At 49.5% G+C, this 20,491-nt stretch overlaps 1 protein-coding gene across 2 annotated transcripts in view; it reads right to left on the bottom strand.

Moving 5' to 3' along the window:
- The window catches only part of Nphs1 (NPHS1 adhesion molecule, nephrin), a 28,249-nt gene extending 9,005 nt beyond the window's left edge, over nucleotides 1-19,244 (bottom strand). The window contains exons 1-23 of one of the 2 annotated variants that reach the window (XM_087587101.1): nucleotides 18,700-19,244; nucleotides 18,404-18,619; nucleotides 18,207-18,329; nucleotides 17,884-18,012; nucleotides 17,334-17,415; nucleotides 16,862-16,965; nucleotides 16,180-16,307; nucleotides 15,933-16,104; nucleotides 15,612-15,769; nucleotides 15,272-15,416; nucleotides 15,045-15,169; nucleotides 12,970-13,156; nucleotides 12,735-12,864; nucleotides 12,440-12,612; nucleotides 11,213-11,353; nucleotides 10,994-11,134; nucleotides 10,535-10,656; nucleotides 7,547-7,718; nucleotides 7,305-7,461; nucleotides 7,066-7,217; nucleotides 4,143-4,254; nucleotides 3,879-4,060; nucleotides 261-317 (exon numbers count right to left, since the gene is read on the bottom strand). In XM_087587101.1, coding sequence (XP_087443227.1) covers nucleotides 261-317; nucleotides 3,879-4,060; nucleotides 4,143-4,254; nucleotides 7,066-7,217; nucleotides 7,305-7,461; nucleotides 7,547-7,718; nucleotides 10,535-10,656; nucleotides 10,994-11,134; nucleotides 11,213-11,353; nucleotides 12,440-12,612; nucleotides 12,735-12,864; nucleotides 12,970-13,156; nucleotides 15,045-15,169; nucleotides 15,272-15,416; nucleotides 15,612-15,769; nucleotides 15,933-16,104; nucleotides 16,180-16,307; nucleotides 16,862-16,965; nucleotides 17,334-17,415; nucleotides 17,884-18,012; nucleotides 18,207-18,329; nucleotides 18,404-18,619; nucleotides 18,700-18,799 — 3,208 coding nt within the window. In that variant the 5' untranslated portion in view covers nucleotides 18,800-19,244. 2 annotated transcript variants of the gene reach the window in all.
- Between the last annotated feature and the right edge of the window lie 1,247 nt (nucleotides 19,245-20,491).

The following is a 20,491-nucleotide window of genomic DNA, read 5'->3' as shown; positions in this document are numbered from 1 at the left end:
TAAGCCAGCTTAGGAAAAGAGAACCGATATTACTTCAGCAAGAAGAGCTGAAGGGGGTGCGTGGGAGTCTGCAGGGATTCAGCTAAATCTTAGGCAGCTGTGGTCGTCTGGGAGGGGAGCGGCGGCGGGGGTGGGGGTGGGGGTGGGGGTGGGGGTGGGGTGGGGTGGGGTGGGGGTGGGGCGGGGGTGGGGGTGGAGAGGGTGAGGGGTGGGGACTGAGTGAAAAGAACCAGGGAGGGGCTCAGGGAAGGGGCACTTGCCTGGAGGCAGCTCTGTGGGCAGCTGGTGGTCTGTGTCTTCAGGAGCCTGGTCGGGGCCTGCGGGAGGAGAGAGATTAACATTAATACCAGGAATCCGATAAGCCCAAAGGATCCCTGGACTTCGTAAGCTTTCCAGCCGACTTTAAAGATCATGGAAGTGGTGCATAGCTTCTTAGGGACATACATTTATTTATTTATTTATTTATTTATTTATTTATTTATTTATTTATTTATTTTTAAGATTAGTTTTTTATGCGTGTCGGTGTTTTGCCTGCATATATGTGTGCGCACCGTGCGCATGCCTGGTGCCCAGGTGGTTGTGGATCACCATATGGGTGCTGGAACCAAACCCCTCTGCAAGAGTAACAAACGTGGGGTTGGGGATTTAGCTCAGTGGTAGAGCGCTTGCCTAGCAAGCACAAGGCCCTGGGTTCGGTCCCCAGCTCCAAAAAACAAACAAACAAACAAACAAACAAAAAAAAACAGAGTAACGAACGCTCTTAACCACCGAGTCAACTCCACAGCAGAGTGTGTGATCTTAAGGACAACAATATATGACAGCAGTTCTGTGCTGATAACAGGGGATTATTAATTAGTGTTTTACAGTGTCCATGTCCCTTTAATGTGAACTGCCGATTTGTTGAGTGAGTTAAAAAGATGCCGTGGGGAGGGGAGACCGCTCAATAGGTGAGGTCGCTTGTCACCAAGCCTGGTGACCTGAGTTCGATCCTTGGGACCCACATGGTGCAAGGAGAGCCCTGATTCCAGCAAGTTGCCCTCTGACCTCCCCAGTCATGTTGTGGTGTGTTTGCATGTACGCATGAGTGGGTGTACAATAAATACTTCAACATAAAAGCATTAAAATAATTTAGATACGTTTATGCAATTATATATATAAGGCATGTAAGTCGCAATATTAATTAAAGAGGAAGAGGCCATGAATTTGGTTGGAAGGGAGGATAGAGAAGGGGGAAATGATAGAATTACATTTTAATTAAGAAAAGGAACAGCGGGAGAGACAGCTCAGCAGGCAAGAGCGCTGGCTGCTCTTCCAGTACCCCTATTGTGGCTCACAGCTTTCTGTAACTCCCATTCCAGGGGACATAGCTTCAGCTGGCACCAGGCGCACACAGAGGACACACACATGCCAACAGGCAAAACATCCACACGTTAAAAATGTTTGAATACAAAAATAAATAATATTTAAATAGTAAAAACCAAGAACGTCTTTGAATAGAATAAATGCATTTGAAAAAAAGTGGTTTAATTATTCTCTGTTGGCGTTTTATACTAGAAATACAAATTAGAGTTAGAGCAAGGGAGGCAAGTGTAATGGTTTGTTTTAGCATGCAAAGGTTAAGACGGAGCATGCGTGGTGGGGCGGGGCGTGTGCAGAGGCTGCAGATTGGGAAAGGATTCATCATGGGAAGACAGGACAGGAGGTATCGTGGGCTAAGCGAACTGGAGTACACTGGGGATATTTCCTTTACATTTACGCCATAATATTGCACTGTCCAAAGAGTATATCAGATAGTCTCTTCCCTTAATCCTCACAACCCAGCTGAGAGGAATCCACATTCAGGAACCCAGGGGAAGGGCTCTGAGAGGAAAGCCTACTCTAGCTGGAGTGGCAGTGCATCTCTGGAATCCCAGCACTCACAAGTGGAAGGCTAGCCTGGACCACACGATACATTTCCAGGCCAGTCTGGGTTGCAGATTGAGATCCTGTCTCAATAATCAAACGACAAAGAGACAAGTAAGAACTGCTTTTAGAAACTGAGATATTTCCTTGAGCCTACAAAAGTGGTGGATAAGCTTCAGGCCTCTGTAAACCATGTCCTGACGGATTAACCAATGTGCTGCCCGTCAGTTTTCAGTGTTACTCACTGGTTAGTTTCTTGTGGTGCTGGGGATTGACTTTTGCATTTGAGTCAAAGTCTTGACAGTGTAGCCACGCCCCCAGCCCCTCATTGGGAGATTCTAGGCAGGGGCTCTACCACTGAGCCACGCCCCCAGCCCCTCCCTGGAGGATTCTAGGCAGACACTCTTCTGTTGATCCACACTAACATGTGCTCTTCTACCACTGAGTCATATCTCTAACTCATGAATCATTTACAATGATTTGTCTGTGTTTTCAAAGTTACTATGTGAAGTGACCTAGATTATCTCTAATGTTTCCTTAGAGACCTCTTTGTGTCTGTGAGTACCTCTTTATTTCTGGCAATGGGAAGTTGTTTCTCTCTCTCTCTCTCTCTCTCTCTCTCTCTCTCTCTCTTTCTCTCTCTCTCTGGTTTGTTTTTATTTTATGAATATGAGTGTTTTGTCTGTATGTATGTCTGATCACCACATACATGTCCGATGTGCTGCGCTCCCCCTCCCCAGGCCAGAGAGGACATTGGACCCCTTGCAACTGGAGTTACAAACTGTTGTGAGCATGTGGGAACTGGGAATTGAACCCCAGTTCTCTGGACGAGTAGCCAGTGTTTCTTAACTATCTCTCCAGTCCCCCTCTTAATCTTTCTTCTTTCAATCATTTTTTGGGGGCAGTTTTTGTTTTTTGAGACAGGGTCTCACTATGTACTGTGGAGAGCCTGGAATCCGCTATGTAGAGTGGCCGAGAACACACAGAGCTCCACCCGCTCTGCTGGGATCAAAGGCGTGCGCTGCAACGCATTGGTCGGTTTTCTGAGGTCTCCGAGTCTCTGCAGAAGAACTGACTTTCAGTTTCGTTGATTTTCCTAGTTGTACTCTGCTCATTCCTTAGGACTCTGACCCTCGCCTTTTATCTTCCTCCTGCTCTTGGATTTGGTTTGACTCATTCTTCTGCTAGTTTTGCAGGATGGAAACACAGAATTTCCTTCAAGGCCTAGGTTGGTGCATTCTTTGTCTTTTATGTTTACTTATTTATTCACTGATTTTCTGTGGGGGGGGGAGCACATATGGGGGTGAAAGTTCAAGTCACTTCTCTCCTTCCATTATGTGAGTCCTGGGACTTGAACTCTAACCATCAGTGTCGGCTACAGGCATCTTTACCCACTGAGCCATCTCCCTTTCTGTTTTATTTTTTTAATCTAATATAGATATTTAATCTGCGAACTGCCTTCTACACCCTGACTCAGCTATATTATCATTTTTTGATGCTTTTATTTTCACTCAAAGCTCTTTCCTGCTGAGTGTGGGGGCACACACCTTTATTCCCGGCACTCAGGAGGCAATGGCAGGTGGTGGATCTCTGTGAGTTCTGGGCTAGCCTGGTCCACATAGTGTGTTCTGAATTGGTCAGAGGTGCACAGCTCGACCCTGTCTCAACAAACAAAACAGACCCCCCTTTCTTCCCAGTCCTTACAGATCAGTGACTAAAATTGGTCCCTAGAGCACATCTGCCTGAATTCAAGGCTTATCTCCAGCTGCTCCTGGCTGTGTGACATCAGTTCGTTTGCTTAACCTCTCTGGGCTTTAGTTCACTCATCTGTAAATAGGAGAAATAACAACATCTACTTTGCTTTGCCATCCCACAAGATGTCAAAAACCAAGCCAGACCAAAACCAGTAACAAAAACAACACAACCAAAAACCACAAGCCAAAGCAACAGCCCTACCCAAGACTGTCCCTTCCCACCTGGGGTAGTGACGGAGACCTGGATCCCCTTGTCCGTCAATCCACTGTCCCCCAGGGCATTGCTGGCCAACAGCCAGATCCTATATCGTGTAGAAGGCTTCAGCCCAGTCAGCGTGAAGGTAGTGGCCTGTGTAGGTAGGACATCCACGTGGAGGAATCCTGGGGTCTCGAGGGCCTCGTACCTGCATGGTGAGAACAGTCAGCTCTGCCAGGTGTCTGTCTCTGTGGCCTCCCCCACTTCGCCATCCTTGGCGGAGGCCTCACCTGATTTGGAACCTCTGAGGCAGACCCCCATCAAAGCCAGGCTTCCACTCCAGCCCCACCGAGTGAGGGCTTATGCTGACAACCTTCAGTCCCAGTGGAGGGTCAGGGCGGCCTTGGAGAGAAGGGATGGAATAGTCAGGTGTACAAAAGGAGTCTCGAACTTGCCTGCCAGAGTCTCCTGAGGACGATGGTTGGTTCTCTTTCTTCACAGAAGCTGTGCTCAGTGAGTTCGTCTCAGCAGTTAACAGCACGAGCTGCTCTTGTAGAGTTCCAAGGTTCAGTTCCCAGTTCCCACATGCAGCTCACAACCGTGTGTAGCTCTGTGGGTAGCTGGCACATGAGTGGTTCATAGATACATATGTACGCACAACACTCACACACATAGAACATGGTTTTAAGTTCGCCTGGAACCCTGGCTCTGAGAAGCGCGAGCATTGCTTCTGGAGAGGTACTGGGAGGCCAAGCTTCTCTACGGCATTCTCTCCAACATCGTTTGTTTGTTTGAGATAGGAGTTCCCTGTGTAGTCAGACTAGCCTGAAACTCACAGAGATCTGCCTGCCTCTGTCTCCCCAGGGATTAAATATGTTATATATTTATTTGCTTTCGTGCACATGGATTGTGGAGGTCAGAGGATAGCTTGTGGGAGTCAATTCTCTTTTTCCACCATGAAGGTTCCAGGAATGGAACTCAGGTCCAAAGCCTGGAGCCACCTCATTGGCTCAACTGATTTTTAAAATCAATCTCTCTCTCTCTTTTATCCATTCATATATCTATCTGTCTGTCCATCTGTCTGTATGTCTGTCTATCTATCCATCTATCTATCAATCATGTATTTATCCATCTTTCATTTGTCTGACCATCAGTCTGTCTGTCTGTTTGTCTATCTATCCATCTATCAATCATGTATTTATCCATCTTTCATTTGTCTGACCATCAGTCTGTCTGTCTGTCTATCTATCTATCTATCTATCTATCTATCTATCTATCTATCTATAGACAGGTTTCCTCAGGTTAGCCTGGAACTTTTTGATCCCCTGACAATATCCGCCCAGATGCTGAGATAATTGGCATGTGCCTCTACACGCTTCCACCCATACATTTTTACTTTATACATGTTTCTGGCTTTGAAACCTTATTTAATATATGTCGCCGACTCACTAACATTGACAATATGGCTATCAGGAGGCTGAAGATATGGCCAAGTGGGTAGAGCGCTTATTTAGCATACACAAATGGCTGGGTTTGCTCCCAGCCCCTCATGAGCCCAGCATAGAGGCACACACCTGCCATCCTAGTGCCCAGAGGTAGAAGCAGGAGCACCAGGAACTCAAGGTCAGCCTGAGACTGAGACTCTGTCACTCTGGCTTCAGCAAAGTTTACTCAATGCGAATTCTTCATTGGGGTGTATAATAACTTCTCCCTTTTTTTTTCTTTTAAAGATTTACACACACACATACACACCAGCAACCACATGGTGGCTCACAACCATCTGTAATGGGATCGGATGCCCTATTGTGGTGTGTCTGAAGACAACTACAGTGTACTTATATACATGAAATAAATGAATAATTCTTTTAAAAAGATTCACTTATTTTCACTTTATGTTTATGGATATTTGTCTGCATGTATGTATGATGTATGTGCACTACATGTGTGCAGTGCTTTGGAAACCTGAAGAGGGCATCAGATCCCCGGGAATGAGAATCACAACTGTTGTGAGCCACCATGTGCATGCTGGGAATTGATCCCTGATCCTCTGCAAGAGCAGCCAGTGTTCTTAATTGTTCAGCCATCTCTCCAGCCCCCATAAATTTCTTGAACTTAGGAACATGACAGGGCATTTTAGCCTTCTGTTTGGGGACCACTTTAAATTATAAATACCAGCAAAATGAAAATCAAAACAAAATCTACAGTCTTAAGTAAGTCACAGAAAGGAAAGGACACTTATTTACAGCATGACCCTAGGACAGCAAGGCAGAATGTTCACCATCGATGTGAACATGCCCACTAATGGACTCACATTCCATCTCTCTGGTACATGGCTTTTCATGACCACAAAAGGCCCGTTAGTGTGGGATACGGTGGCACACACCTTTAATCTAAGCAAATGGGAGGCCAAGGCAGACAGATCTCTGTAAGTCTGAGTATAATAGCCTTGGCTATGTAGTGAGTTCCAGGCCAACCAAGGCTACATAGTGAGACTCTAATTAAAAACTAAGACAAAACCAAGAAATGATGCATGTACACACACACACACACACACACACACACACACACACACACACACACACACGGCTTTTGCCCCAACCTTAAAATCTTAGTAATGACACCCAGAATAGCATTCCCAACCACACTCTCAAGCCATGTGCTTCTAATGGGAATGACCTCACTCTTAGTAGGAGGGACATATGACTAAGCCATGTCAATCAATGTGAAATTGAAGTGAAGCCATTGAGTTACAAATGCAATGTTTCCACACAGGCATTAGAAGAAAAAGAGCTGTATTCCCAGGTTAAGGGGTAACTCAGTGACAGGCAACTTACCCAACATACACAAGGCTCTGGACTTGACTTCCTGCAACCCCCCAATCCCCAAAGAAGCTAGGCCTGGTGACTCTCAAATGTAACCCAGCCCTTTGGTGGTTAAGGCTGAAGGCTTACCATTTTGAGTCAGGCTTGGCTACAAAGCAAGTCTGAGGTTAGCCTGAGTAATATACAAGTTCAAGGTTAGCCTGGGCTACATAGTAAGTCTGAGACTGACCTGGGTTATACAGCAAGACCTTGTTCCAACAAAACAAAACTCCAGTCCCATGCATCGACACCTCTCATCTATCAGAAACACTTCCTGGCTTTGGTCAACCAGGAACTTGGCCAGTGACCCCAGGACCTGACCCCACCCTTCTCCCAGCCACTCCCGTCGTACTGATGCTGACGAGCTGGATGTTGGTGTGGTCAGAGCCAAGGGCATTGGTGGCCGTGCATTTGAAGAGGGCATAGTCCTGGGCCGCAGACACATTAGCGATGGTCAAGAGGCTGCTGTGGACAACACCCTGGTGGTACCTGTGCTCTGTGTACCTGGAGAGGGGGCACAGTAGGGCTCAGAAAGGAAAACCAGGGCTGGATGAACTGGGCTGGCATGAGAAATGGCTGACTCAGGTTCACCTGGGGTCTTGGAGATCCAGAGGGACCCCGTTTTTGGTCCAAGTGAAGTCGATGTTGGGGACACCCCGGGCACGGCAGTGCAGTGTGGCTGAGCTGGTGCTGTCCCCAGCGGCAGCCACTTTTGTTAGGGGAGTAGGCTGATCCACCTGGGGAGCAACTGGAGGGGACAGAGGAGCACTGGGTTGAGTGTGGATGCCCGTGAGGGACTGCTTGAAGCATGGGCAGACCTCAAAGTTACCCACATCGGACGACAAGACGAACCAGTCCTCTGGCTGCAGGAGCCACCCCATTGTCCACGATGCACTGGTAGGCACCAGCCTGGGATAGCTTGGCTTGGCGAATCCGCAGACGCCCCGTGGATCCCTTGGAAACTTTCTCCATGTCGTCCAGGTTCAGATCCTCCTCTTCTTCTCCCTGCCATCCCAAGACACGAGGAGCTTGTTCCCAGTCTGGCCTCATATCATCTCTCAAACTGTGTCCCATCTGTCCCTTCAACCCCCTTCCTCAAAGTTAATGAAGTGGGACTGTTCCTTGTTATCTATCCAACCACTTATTTAACCCATCCATTCATCGACCAATCACCATGCATACATTTGTGTAAACGCTCATGCATGAGTCAGGATGGCAGTCCTGGTTCATCTAACCATCTAGACTGCAGCTTGTGGGTAGAGCCCTAGACAGTCTCCAGCACACACACACACACACACACACTCGTGCACACACACATACGCACACACACACTCACACACACTCACACAATACACACTCACACACACTAACACACACTCACACAATACACACTCACACACACACGCGCGCGCACACACATACGCACACACACTCACACACACTCACACAATACACACTCACACACACGCACACATGCACACATGCACACACGCACATACACACTCACACACACTCACACACTCACATACACTCACACACACTCACACACATACACACACACGCGCACACACTCACACACATGCACACACATACACACTCACACACACTCACACACTCACACACTCACACACACTCAACACACTCACACACACTCACACACTCACATACACTCACACACTCACACACATACACACACTCACACACATACACACTCGCACACGCGCGCGCGCACGCACACACACTCACACTCACACACTCACACACACACTCACACACACATACACATGCACACACACACTCACACACTCACATACACTCACACACATACACACTCACACACATACACACACACTCACACACACACAAGCTGAGCTGCATCTAATGGTTCATAAGCACTTGGGAGGAAGAGGCAAGAGAATCCCAAGTTCAGAGCCAACCTGGGCTACATAGCAAGTTCTAGGCTAGCTTAGACTACAGACCAAAATCCTCTCTCAAATATGAATGTCCTAGAATGGTAGCACCGGCCTGTCATTCTAGCACTTGGACCCTCCATCCCATAAGGGTGGGCTCTGCCACATAGCATGCTTAGGGCTAACATGGGTTACATCACCAGAGGTTCTCAACCTGTGGGTCACAACCACTTTGGGGTGGAGTCAAATGACCTTTTTACGGGGTCTTGTACCAGACCTCCTGCATAACACATACCTACATTACGATACACAACAGTAGCAAAATTACAGTTATGAAGTAGTAGTGAAATAACTATGGTCCGGCAAAATGGACCAGTCCTCCAGCCATGGGAGCCACCCCACTGTCTACAACGTATTGGTAAGCGCCAGCCTGGAACTGTATTAGAGCCATGAGGAACTGTATTAACGGGTCGCAGCATTAGGAAGGTTGAGAACCCCTGCATCAAACCCTGTCTCAAAAACAATGGGGGCTGGAGCGATGGTTCAGTAGTTAAAAGCACTGGCTGCTCTTCCCAAGGACCCAGGTTCAATTCCCAGCAGCCACGTGTCAGCTCACAATGTCTCTGTAATTCTAGTTCCAGATCTGACACCTTCACAAAGACATACATGCATGCAAAAACACCAATGTATGTTAAATGAATAAGTAAATAAAAAGCAAATAAAAAGCAATGGACCTTGGGGTTGGGGATTTAGCTCAGTGGTAGAGCGCTTGCCTAGGAAGTGCAAGGCCCTGGGTTCGGTCCCCAGCTCCGGAAAAAAAAGAACCAAAAAAAAAAAGCAATGGACCTGGAAGATGGCTCAGGGGGTAAAGACACCTGCGGTTAAGCCTAAAGACCTGACCTCCTGACCTTCACACCCATACTGTGTCACATAGGCCCTACACACACACACATACACACACACACACACACACACACACACACACCAAATGAATTTAAAACTGTCACAATGAACAGCAAAACAAAAAACCAAATCTACCTTCCCACCTGCTCACCGAGCGAGCCATTTGACTTCTTCCTTTACAGTTTTAAGCATTCTGTATCATTAGTTGTGTGTTGTGATAATGATGATGATGATGTGTACATGTGTGTATGTATGATGTGTGAATGTCTGTGTGCATGTATGATGTGTGTGCATGAATGCAGTCACATGTGTGCAAAAGCATGCAAGTGAATAACTTGAAGACCTGTTTGCTTCTGAGGTCTGAAGTCACCCTGTGCACACAGCGCTCTTACAGCACACCTCACCTGGCCCCTTTGTCTTCCTTCCTCCCAGGCACCAAACCATCCACCCACCACGCAGCTCTCTGCTCATTCATGCCATTTTTCACTCCTCTGTGTCCACATTCATAAATGTGTACAACTGCTTACACATACATACACATATGGATATACGTACATATGCTATATATGTATACATTGGATATATGTTATATATGATATACATTCTATATATCCTATATCTGTATATGTATACACACACACAGACTTCCTTTCACTCACCTGCCTGCCCCCTTATCCTGTTTATCCTCCCTTTGGTCTCAATCAAGCATGGAGTCGCCCATCCTATGTATCTGTTCTTTCACTTAACTTAGCTTTTCACTCATCCCCCTACCTTTTGTTCCTCCGTGCACCCATTTACACACACACACACACACACACACACACATACACACACACTTCACTCATTCATACATTCGCCTGCCATTCGACAAAATCAGTTCCAGAAGATACCCTGACTTGTATAGTCACACATGGCTTACACAGTGTGGCATCAACTCCCAAGGCACTAGTAACCAAGACACTGCACCTTCCTGGCTCCGCCTCCATTCACCAAAGGCTGGGCACTTACCAGTCTCTCCCAGCTGAACATCTCTGGGAGGATGGGATTGGCGTCAACGGTGCAGACTATGTCCACAGAACCCCCAACATTCACCTCAGTAGGGTCCCGGAGGGCACGGATGGTGGGAGCATCTATTGGGAGACAGGTGCTTGGAGAAGGCTCTTAGGCCCTGACAGGCCCTGCAGGGAGTGAGGGGAAGGGACCTTAGGAAGGAGGGGTGTCTTTGAGATGTTGCGAGTAGTATGGAGGTGGGTACAGCTTGCTCTTTATAGAAGAGAATTCTCAAGATAACAAGCCTTCATCGTGCCTCTGTAATTATTAGTTTGGTGTGTGTGTGGGGGGGGGCGGGTTGTACTAGAACAGTGTTGGAGTGGGGTCGAGAGAACTTGAGTGGCCGTGACTTCCGCGGTAAGGGGTAAGGCCAGCTCCTGGGAAACCCTAGTTTTCTGGGTTTCTGAGGGGGCTCACAATGCACGTCCAGCTTCAACAGCGCCTCAGCGGTGCCCTCTGAGTTCTGGCAGTGCAGCTGATAAAAGCCATCGTCAGCTCGGGTCACATTCCACAGCTGCAGAGCCCCTCCAGACAGGATACGGTGCCGGGGACCCCCAGCTGGGGAAGGAGAGGGTCAGGAGCCTGGATGACCTGCCATCCTCCTGAATCTGCACCTCCTCCAGGCCCGCATCCCACCTGGGCTGAGGCGGTAGCCTCGGAAGGTCCAGTTGAAGGCCTCGGGGGCGGGGTTAGCGGACACCGACACCGGCAGCAGCACCTGGCCCTGCTCCACCACGGTCACTGCCCGGACTTGCTCCCCCAGGAATTCTGGAGGATCTTCAGAGGGGGCGCCCCAGGAAGTCAAGAGTGGGTCAAGTTAAGGCATGAGTTCAAGGGTTAAGGTTAGGGTCAAGGCTAGGACTAGGGTGGTGGACAGGGCAACTGTTGGAGCTGAGATCTGAGGCAAGACTCTGAATGGAAGCTAAAAGCTGGCAGGATGGTTCAGCTGGGAAGATTACTGCCAAAGCTGAGTTCACGGTCAGGGACCCACAAGGTGGGAGATGAGAACCAGCTTCCTTACATTGTTCTGTGAAGCTGGGCGTTGCAGCGGTATATGCCTTTAATTCCAGTACTTTGGAGGCAGAGGCAAGCGAATCTCTTGTGAGTTCTAGGACAGTCTGGTCTACAGAGCTAGTTCCAGGGCAGCAAGAACTACACTGAGAGAAACCCTGTCTCGAAACCCAATCCTCACAAAAACCAACAAAAAAAAATTTTAAAAAAAAAGTTGTTTTTTGACCTTCGCCTGCTCACCATGGCACAGACATGAGGGAACACACACACACAATAATTATTTGTAATTTTTAAAAAATCCAACTTGGGTGTGGTAGCTCATGCCTTTAATCCCAGCACATAGGAGACAGGAGTACGTGAATCGCTTGTAAGTTCCAGGCCAGCCAGAGCTACACAGTCAGACACAGTCTGAAAAAACAAAAGCAGCAAATAATAATAATAATAATAATAATAATAATAATAATAATAATAATAATAATAATAAATATATATGTATATCTAGTCGTACAGGCCTGCGATCTCAGCACTTCCGAGACAGAGGCAGGAGGATTGCTGCAAGTCCATGGCTCTCTTGCTCTACGTATCGAGTTCCAACTCAGCCAGGACTACATAGTAAGACATTTTAAAAACTTTTAAAAGTTAATAATTGAGAAGCTAAGATCCAGTTTTGCAAAAAAGGTAGCAGCAAGTGCCAAGACGAGAATGGAGACGGTGGATGGGAGCTGCTGCCAGCCCGAGATCAGGGTGAAGGCTAGGAAAGTTGCTAAGTGAAGAGGTCTAGGTGAAGACTGGGGAGGGGGGGGGTCTGCAGGGGACCGGGCTGGAGGGGCGGTGTCAGGCCTGCGCACTTACACAGCACATTGAAGCGGTAGAAGGAGCTCACGGTTTCACGGAGTGCCTCGCTGTGGGCCCGGCAGGTGACCCGTTGACCGTGGTCTCGGGATGACACTCTGAGAAAAACACTCCTGGATGCAGCGGAGCCTTTGAACGGTGCACTCTGGGGTTTTGCAGCCACATCTTCCAGCCTGTGCAAGTTTGGGAAGTCAGGTGAGCACCCAGCTGGTTCCAGAAGCTCAGGGCACCGAGGGAGCAGACCGGGAGGGGGAGGGGACGGAACATGGACGGATGGGGCTTCCTGTAAACTCACCTCTCTCCTTCCTTGTCCCAAGACAAGTTGACTGGGGGGTTGCTGCTGATGCTGACGCAGGTCAAGTTCAAGGCGTCGCCTGGGCGCAGCGCGGACGAGTTGGCCAGGATGGTCAGGTTGGTTGGGGGGACTTAATGCATTAGAGATTCAGAGGCTGAGGAACCTGGACTACAAGGTTCGGACTCTACACCGCCCCCTCTCCACCACTCCCCACCCGCTGGGCCCGTGCGCTTACACTGCACCACCAGCTGCGTAGACGCACTGAGCTGACCCGCCTTGCAGGAGAACTTGGCTCGGTTGTCCGGCGGACCTATGATCAACACCAGCTCGCGGGAGAAAGTGCTCCCGGACTTCTCCACACTGCCCAGCTGCACACGCCGGGGCTCCTGGGGCTGCCGGGGCTCGCTCACCGGACGTGAATCCTGAGGACCCAAACAGGGTGGGTGGCTACTAGCCCAGGGCTTTTGTGTGACGAAGGTGCACTCAACGGCGTAGCACCCCACTAGTTTAAAGGAGTGGGGTCTGGAATCGAGTATCCCTAGTTCTAGCCTCTCCTGCCCGCCTTGGCAGTCTTGGGATCTTTCATCCATTGTACACCCCTCCCACCCTCACCCCCACCTTTTACCTGCTGCAGGCACCACACCCCTCAGAACTGATACTTGCAGAACACTGTGTCAGGAAACTCCCTTGAAATTACCAACCTGGTATATTACTTTTTCCCTTTTCTTTGTCTCTGTTGTTTTTGCCTTGTTTTGCTTGAGGCCAGGGTTGACCTCAGAACAAGTTCTCTGAGTAGCATGGCTGAGGATGGCCTTGTACTCCTGACCTTCCTGCCTTCAGCTCCCACGTGCTAGGGTTACAAAAGAGCCACCTCACCCGCCAGGTGTTTTTCTGAAAAATTCTAGTCTTCTGCTGGAGAGTTGGCTCAACAGTTAAGAGCACAGGATACTCCTGCAGAGGACCAGGGTTCGATTCCTAGCACCCACACGGCAGCTAATCACCTGCTGTAACTCCTGGTCCTAGGGGATCTGACACACTCTTCTGACCTCAAGGCATCAGGGATGAATGTGGTTCACAGGCAAAATACCCATACACATTAGAATTAATAAATAAAAATTTAAAATTTCAAAAACTTTCCACTCTCCCCAAAAGTTTCTCTGACCTTTTGCCCAATTCCCACATTAAGCCTTAGATATTCCTGCCTCAGTCTCTGTCTCTTTCTGTCTCTCTCTGTGTGTCTGTCTGTCTCTCTCAATCTCTTTTCTTTCCCTCCTTCATTCTTTATTTTCCTTAACATTAGCTTTAATGTGAATGAATTGTATTTACTGTGAATGGAATTATGGTTGTTTTTATCTCTAGAATTTTTGGCCCAAAGTTCCTTCTTTTATCCTGGAATTATTTTTCCAGTCCCTCCCTGGGGGTTTCAAAAATTCTCGTGGTATTAGCGACTTTTCATAATCTCTAGAGTTTTCCAAGAAATATGGGTATTTCCATGGTCTGAGAGGGTGGAGGACACAAGAGGGTCAAAGGCTGGGCAGGGTTTTGGTCCAGGCAGAGTCGGGTGGATCTCTCTAAGTTTGAAGCCAGCCTGGTTTACATAAGATCTAGGCCAGCCAGGACGACATAGTGAAACCGTCTGGAACAAAAAGGAACAAAATTCAAGGCCAGCCTGCATGACATTTTGTCTTAGGAAAGAAAGTAGGGAATGAGAAGATAGCTTTTTCAGTAAAGTCTGAGTGGTTTGCTCACACTCATACACACACACACTCATACACACACACTCTCACACACATTCACACACTCACACACACACTCTCACACACATTCACACACTCTCACACACACTCACACACACATTCACACACTCTCTCATACGCACACACACATTCTCACACTCTCACACATTCACACACACACATTCTCACACTCTCACACATTCACACACACTCACACACACATTCACACACTCTCACACGCACTCACACACACACTCACACATACATTCTCACACTCTCTCACACACACTCACACACACATTCTCACACTCTCACACACACTCACACACACATTCACACACTCTCACACTCACACACACTCACACACTCACACACATTCACACACACTCACACACACATTCACACACTCTCTCACACGCACTCACACACACACTCACACACACATTCTCACACTCTCTCTCACACACACACACAAGCAGATAAACAGAAAAGAGAGAGAGAAGACAGAAAGGAAGGAAGGGAAGGAAAGGAAAGGTGGGAGAAGGGAAAGAAGGGACTCTTGCTTGGTCCCTACCTTAAACCAGATGAGGGAGGGGTCTGGGTTGCCTCCGATGGCCAAGCATACCAGCCTCACCCGAGTCCCAGTCCGGATGTACTGTCCCTCTGGGGGCCCCTCAATCCACAGCTTCTGGGCAGGGTCTAGTGAGAGATGGTGAAGGAGAGATGTTTTCATCTGGGCTGAATCCTCAGGATGAGGTCGGTGAAGCCTGAGGCCTCACTGGGCTCTGGGTAAAGGCTCACATTTCACATTCAAGGTGAGTGACTTCTTGAAGGTCTCCTTGCTGAAGGCGTCACTGAAGGCTTCACAGGTGAGGGGCAGGCCATTGTCTTCTCTCCGCACCAAGAATGTGAGATTGGACATGGAGATGTGGCCACCATGCAGGCCCTGGCAAGGAGTAAGCTTCAGATTTAGGGCCTGAGAAGCTCCCACCCATGGCAACAGAGGCCTGGGTCCACCAGACCCCAGCAGGGACACATGAAGCCCTTCCCACCCTCTTCTGTCAGACCCGGGAACTGGGGCCTCAGTCTGGGCTCCCTGGGGCCTCAAGGGATGTCAAACCGTCATCTTCTACATCCTCACATCCATGACTGTCTCATCTGTGGGCAGCAGCTGCCGTCCACCCAACCACCATCGCAGCAGGACCCGTGGGCGACTGGACTTGGTCAGGCAGCAAAGGGTCACGTTCTTGTTCTCCGATTGTGATACAGATCCCAGGATGGTAATGGCGCTTGGGGGAACTGATGGAAGACACAGCGAGGATAGATGGGAGTTCAGGCCAGGGTCTTCAACCCAGACAGATGGGGGTGGGGGCTGATGGCGAGGTCTTTGGCATCAGATTGGCCAGATATGAGGACAGAAGGCCGTCTGGGTGTGGACGGAAAGCAAGAGGACGGGACTCACAGGTGACCTGTAGTGTGATGCTTCTCTCCTGGGTCCCTGCAGACACGCTGTTGTAGGACTGACAGCTGAGCCGAGCTCCATGGTCTTCAGGTCGTACAGTCATCACCAGCACACTGTGGGCCACTGCCTGGGCATGCTCGGTGCCCCAGGCTGTGGACACTGGTTTACCGTTCTGGACACAGAAGCAAGCCTGGTTATCTCCTCACAGCTCCTTCCCTCATCCCCCATGTCAGCCCTCCATCCTCACCTTCAGCCACTGCAGGGTAGCAGGTGGATTGCCACCTCTGGCTGTGCAGGGCAGCTCCAGGTTCTCCCCTGCCCTCACATGCCCCTCATTCAGGCCTGGCCAATCAATGACAGGAGGTCCTGGGGGAACTAGAGAGCACAGAGCACTCAGGGAGCCTGGGAAGCCCACCTACTCTTTCTGGGCCCATAACTGACTTCAATCTCTTCTTGTAGGCAAGGGAAATGGGTCAGGAGGTAAGGGTACTTGGCCACAAGCCCGACAACCTGAGTTCAAGTCCGTGGTGCAAGAAGAGATTTAACTTCTGAAAGACGTTCCCTGACTTCTCCACTTGGCATGTGCATGCATGTACACATGCACACACATGCACACACACACACACAGAATACCAATAACAAGAATAAATATTAAATTTCCTTGTATGCTTGCTTTTTGTTTCCAGTATTAGGTGTGAAACCTGGGTTTATGCTTATCGCAGGCCAGATTCTATGGCTGAACTACAAAGTCCAGCCCTCAGTAGCCCAGGCTTGCCTTACTGTCCTTCCGCGCCCCCCCCCACCTCCTGAATGCTGGGATTATAGGTACACAACACTGATGACAATGTCTGAATTTTCTCCCATTCTTAAATCTCCCAGTGCTCTCAAATCATCCTCAATGTCCCAGGCTACCCACATCCCCCACTCACACAGAATATTCATGGTGAATGAAGCCTTTATGGGAGTGTCCAAAGCTGGGTTGGAACCCTCACAGACCAGTAACTGCCCGTTATCCGAGCTCTGGGGTATCACCCTGCCATGATAAAATAGAAGTTTCTGGAGTCAGAGTTGTCATCTGAAATCTAGGGACCCAGGATGAAGAGGTGGACGTCCCAAGTCCCCACTTTTAGCTCATCTCCATACTGATTTATGCAAAGATCTAAAATCCCCTGGGAGAGAACTGGGGGCTCGACCGTGAGAGTTGGGGTGGCTAAGGTCCCTATCTGGGTTAAATATTTTTACTTAATACCTTACCGTCGAGAATTTTTGAGAGTCAAAGTCAAGAGTTAGGACCCAGGTATTTCTAAAACTCAAGTCTCCATACTTGCATTGTTAGGTTTGGAAAGTGTTGTGGGACAACCTGGAACACGGGGTACAGGGAGGAAAACCCAAATTGCACACCTGGCTTCGGCCTCTGTGATGCAGAGTTTCTCCTCTGATCCCTCATTCACATTGGAGGAGACGTCCAATATAGTTCGTCCACCTTGGGGCAACAAGAAATCCGGATAGACGGATGCTGGATTCTTCTCCAAGGTGAATGTAGGAACATTACCCTGGAAGTCCTCAGGGTAGACAAGCACCCCTTCTTACACACCCCCTTCTTATTGGCTCAGGAGGACAAGAAGCTGAGGTGACAGTTTGGTCCTCCCACATGTTCAGGACCCCCTGAATTCTGGGATTCTCAGGGCCATATCATGGTTTCTTCTTTCCCCCCTCCCCTACATCTGCAATACGTCGGCAGCCATAGCTCACTTGAGTGCTGACCCTAGATCAGCCATCTTGCATTTCCTGGGTGTCTCCCCCACCCCATATCTCTTTCTTATCCAGAACATCACATTGGCCTCATTACCTGGGGTGATGATATCTTCAGGGAGGACATATTTTAGGAGCCCCTAGGAGGGCACTTGGCAGAAACACCACCTTCCCATCCCACCGGTTCACCCCCACTCACTCTGGATGAAGGTGATGTCAGGTGCTGGTTTTGCATCCCCAGACACACAGGTGACCACATACTCCTGCCCAGCTACCCAGGTCACTGTGCTTCCTGCCTCGGGGGTCAACAGAAGCACCTTGGGGGAAACTGGTGGGAAAGAGTCTGGGATCAAGCATTGTTGGGAGACACGTGAAGGGTTTGGCCAAAAAATTAGAAGCCGGGACTGTACCCAGGGCCCAGGGTGGAGGACTCCCAGTCTGAGGGAAGAGGACTCCCAGATCTGAGGGAAGAGGGCTGGCGCCCAGACTGGTGGGTCCTGGAGGGGAGTCTTTCACCCGTACCTAGAATGGAGAGGATTACTTTAGGAGACACAAGCTCGGGACCCAACTCTGAGCGGCCGACTTGGCATTCATACTCTGCGTCATCACTGAGGTCACAGGCTTCAATAAGCAGGTGGAACTCGCCTGGAGATGGAACCACCAAGGTCAGTGCCACTGTCTCTGCTAGTGCCTGACTATCACACACTCCGATCTCTTACCTTTAGCACGATCTCCTTCCAGGCTGTACCTCGGGAAGCCTGGCATCTTCGGGTTTGGACCCAGAAGCAGCCCATCCTTAGCCCACTGCACCACACTGCCAGGGGCCCTGACACCGCACCATAGCTTAACTGTTGTCCCTTCCACCGCAGTCAGGTTTTCAGACAGAGCCCAGAAGCCTCGAGGTGCTGAGGTGGGGACTGGCGACTCGGCCAGGCCTGGGGACACAGGAGATTGACAATAGGAGACAAGGTGACACTTGAGGGTATGTGTACTATAAGGCCAGAGTTCCACTCACCTGAGGTCAGCATTCCCATGAGCAGCAGGGGAGTCAAACTGGACATTCTGTGTATTGGGCTTGTCCGGGCACCTCTGACAGTGACTCTCTTAGCGCCCATTACTGGCAGCTTGGATTGTTGAGGTCTTCCCTGAGCCTCTCTCTGTGTCCTTTTCTTTTCTTTTGATCTCTTTTTGTAACTCCCCTTCTCTCCTTCCTCTCTCCTTCCTTCCTTTTCTTCTTTCTCCCTATCTTCCTAGACTCCTCTCATTGTCTGTGACTGTCGCAGTCTTTCTCCCCCTGCTAACAGTTCTTTCTCTCAGTTCCAATCCCAAGTGCTCAAAAATCCCCGCCTATCTTCTCTCCGTTTCTCTTTCTTATCCTTTACTATCTCCCTCTCACCCACTCACAGGCACTCAGAGCTCACCAGCTGTGCTGGGTCCAGCAGTTCCATGAACCCAGAAAGCCAAAGCCGTCAGACACAGCATGGGAACATTTCTTGGACCCAGGGTGAGCTCACTTTGCTGCTTCCTCCAAGTCCTTCCTGAGTCTGCCCAGCGGGCAATGAAATCCCCTGTCAGCACATGCCAGGAGCATTCCTTGGTGCCTCCCTAGCCCCAGTGACCTCAAGGTCCGAGGGAGAGCATTTCTGACCAGGGCCATCTCCCAGCTCAGTACGGGACCCAGAGCTAGGCCTGTATGGGTGAGAAGGACACGAACCCCTCCCCCAATGACATCCTTATTCTTTGCAGCCCAGATCATGACATGTACCCTTCTTCTCTCCATGGCACCTCTGCTGGTGAATATTCACGAGTGTGTTTTTAAACAAGGAGAGTGTGGGGCAGAGAGAAGCCAACTGTGTGGGTGTGGATTTGAGAGCGTGCGTGTTCCAGGGGAGGTGACAGCCAATTGAACACAGTTAGAGTGTCTGATATCGTGTACACAGAGCATCGGGACAGTCAGTAGGACTGTGTCCACAGACCTCAGTGTGCAGAAACCTGGTGAGCTCAGACACCGATAAACATAGGCTGGGGGTCTCTGGGAGCTGGAACATCTGAATCCCGAGGCCATGTGAGAGTCCTTCTGTCCTTCTGTTTCCTCAACCCCTCCATCTCTCCTTGTGTGTATGTCTCTCTCGCCAGGATGATTTATCGTCTTATTCTTCTCCACGTCTTTGATTCCATCCCCCCCTTCCTCCACTCCTACTCCCCTTCTCGTTTCTGTCACTCTTGCTGCCCCCTCCCTGTTTGGCCCTTGAATTTTAGAAGCATATGTTGACTGGCCCACCCTCCCAACCTGAGAGCACAGACGCATTCACCTGGGATAAACTCCTGCTGCCTGCTTATCTCCTGCAGGAATCACAACTGTTCTCTTTTGCCCCTTATTCCCCTCAAACCTCCCACCTCACGGCTGCTCCTCCTCCAGGAGGCAGTCCGGGCATCTGGCCTGAGCCCCCCACAGCTCTCTACCAAGGGTGAGCCCTCTGGTCTTTCTCTCCCATCCAGCCGCATTATTGATTCATTACCGTCGGTCCACATTCCCATCTCCAAACCAATCAACGCCTCCTGGGAAATGGATTGCACGCAGACCTAACCAGGGAGTCTGTTATGGGGCCTTTGCCAGATGGTATCTTTGGGGGCCAAGGTGTAGAGATGTCAGTTGCTGGAGCCCTTAATTAGTGCAAACCTTCTACACTCAACCTTGGCTGTTTTCCTCCTCTGAATGCTCTGGGGACCCCAAGCTCTCCATTTTTCCATGCCCGTGGCCCCAGAGTGCCAGGAAAGGGAAGCTGTGTCGGGTGTCTGGAAAAACA

Source organism: Rattus norvegicus, chromosome 1 (genome assembly GCF_021556685.1).
Source record: "Rattus norvegicus strain SHRSP/BbbUtx chromosome 1, alternate assembly SHRSP_T2T, whole genome shotgun sequence".
NCBI lineage: Eukaryota > Metazoa > Chordata > Mammalia > Rodentia > Muridae > Rattus > Rattus norvegicus.
The sequence above is the reverse complement of the archived record's forward strand: the minus strand, read 5'-3'. Positions and strand labels throughout refer to the sequence as shown.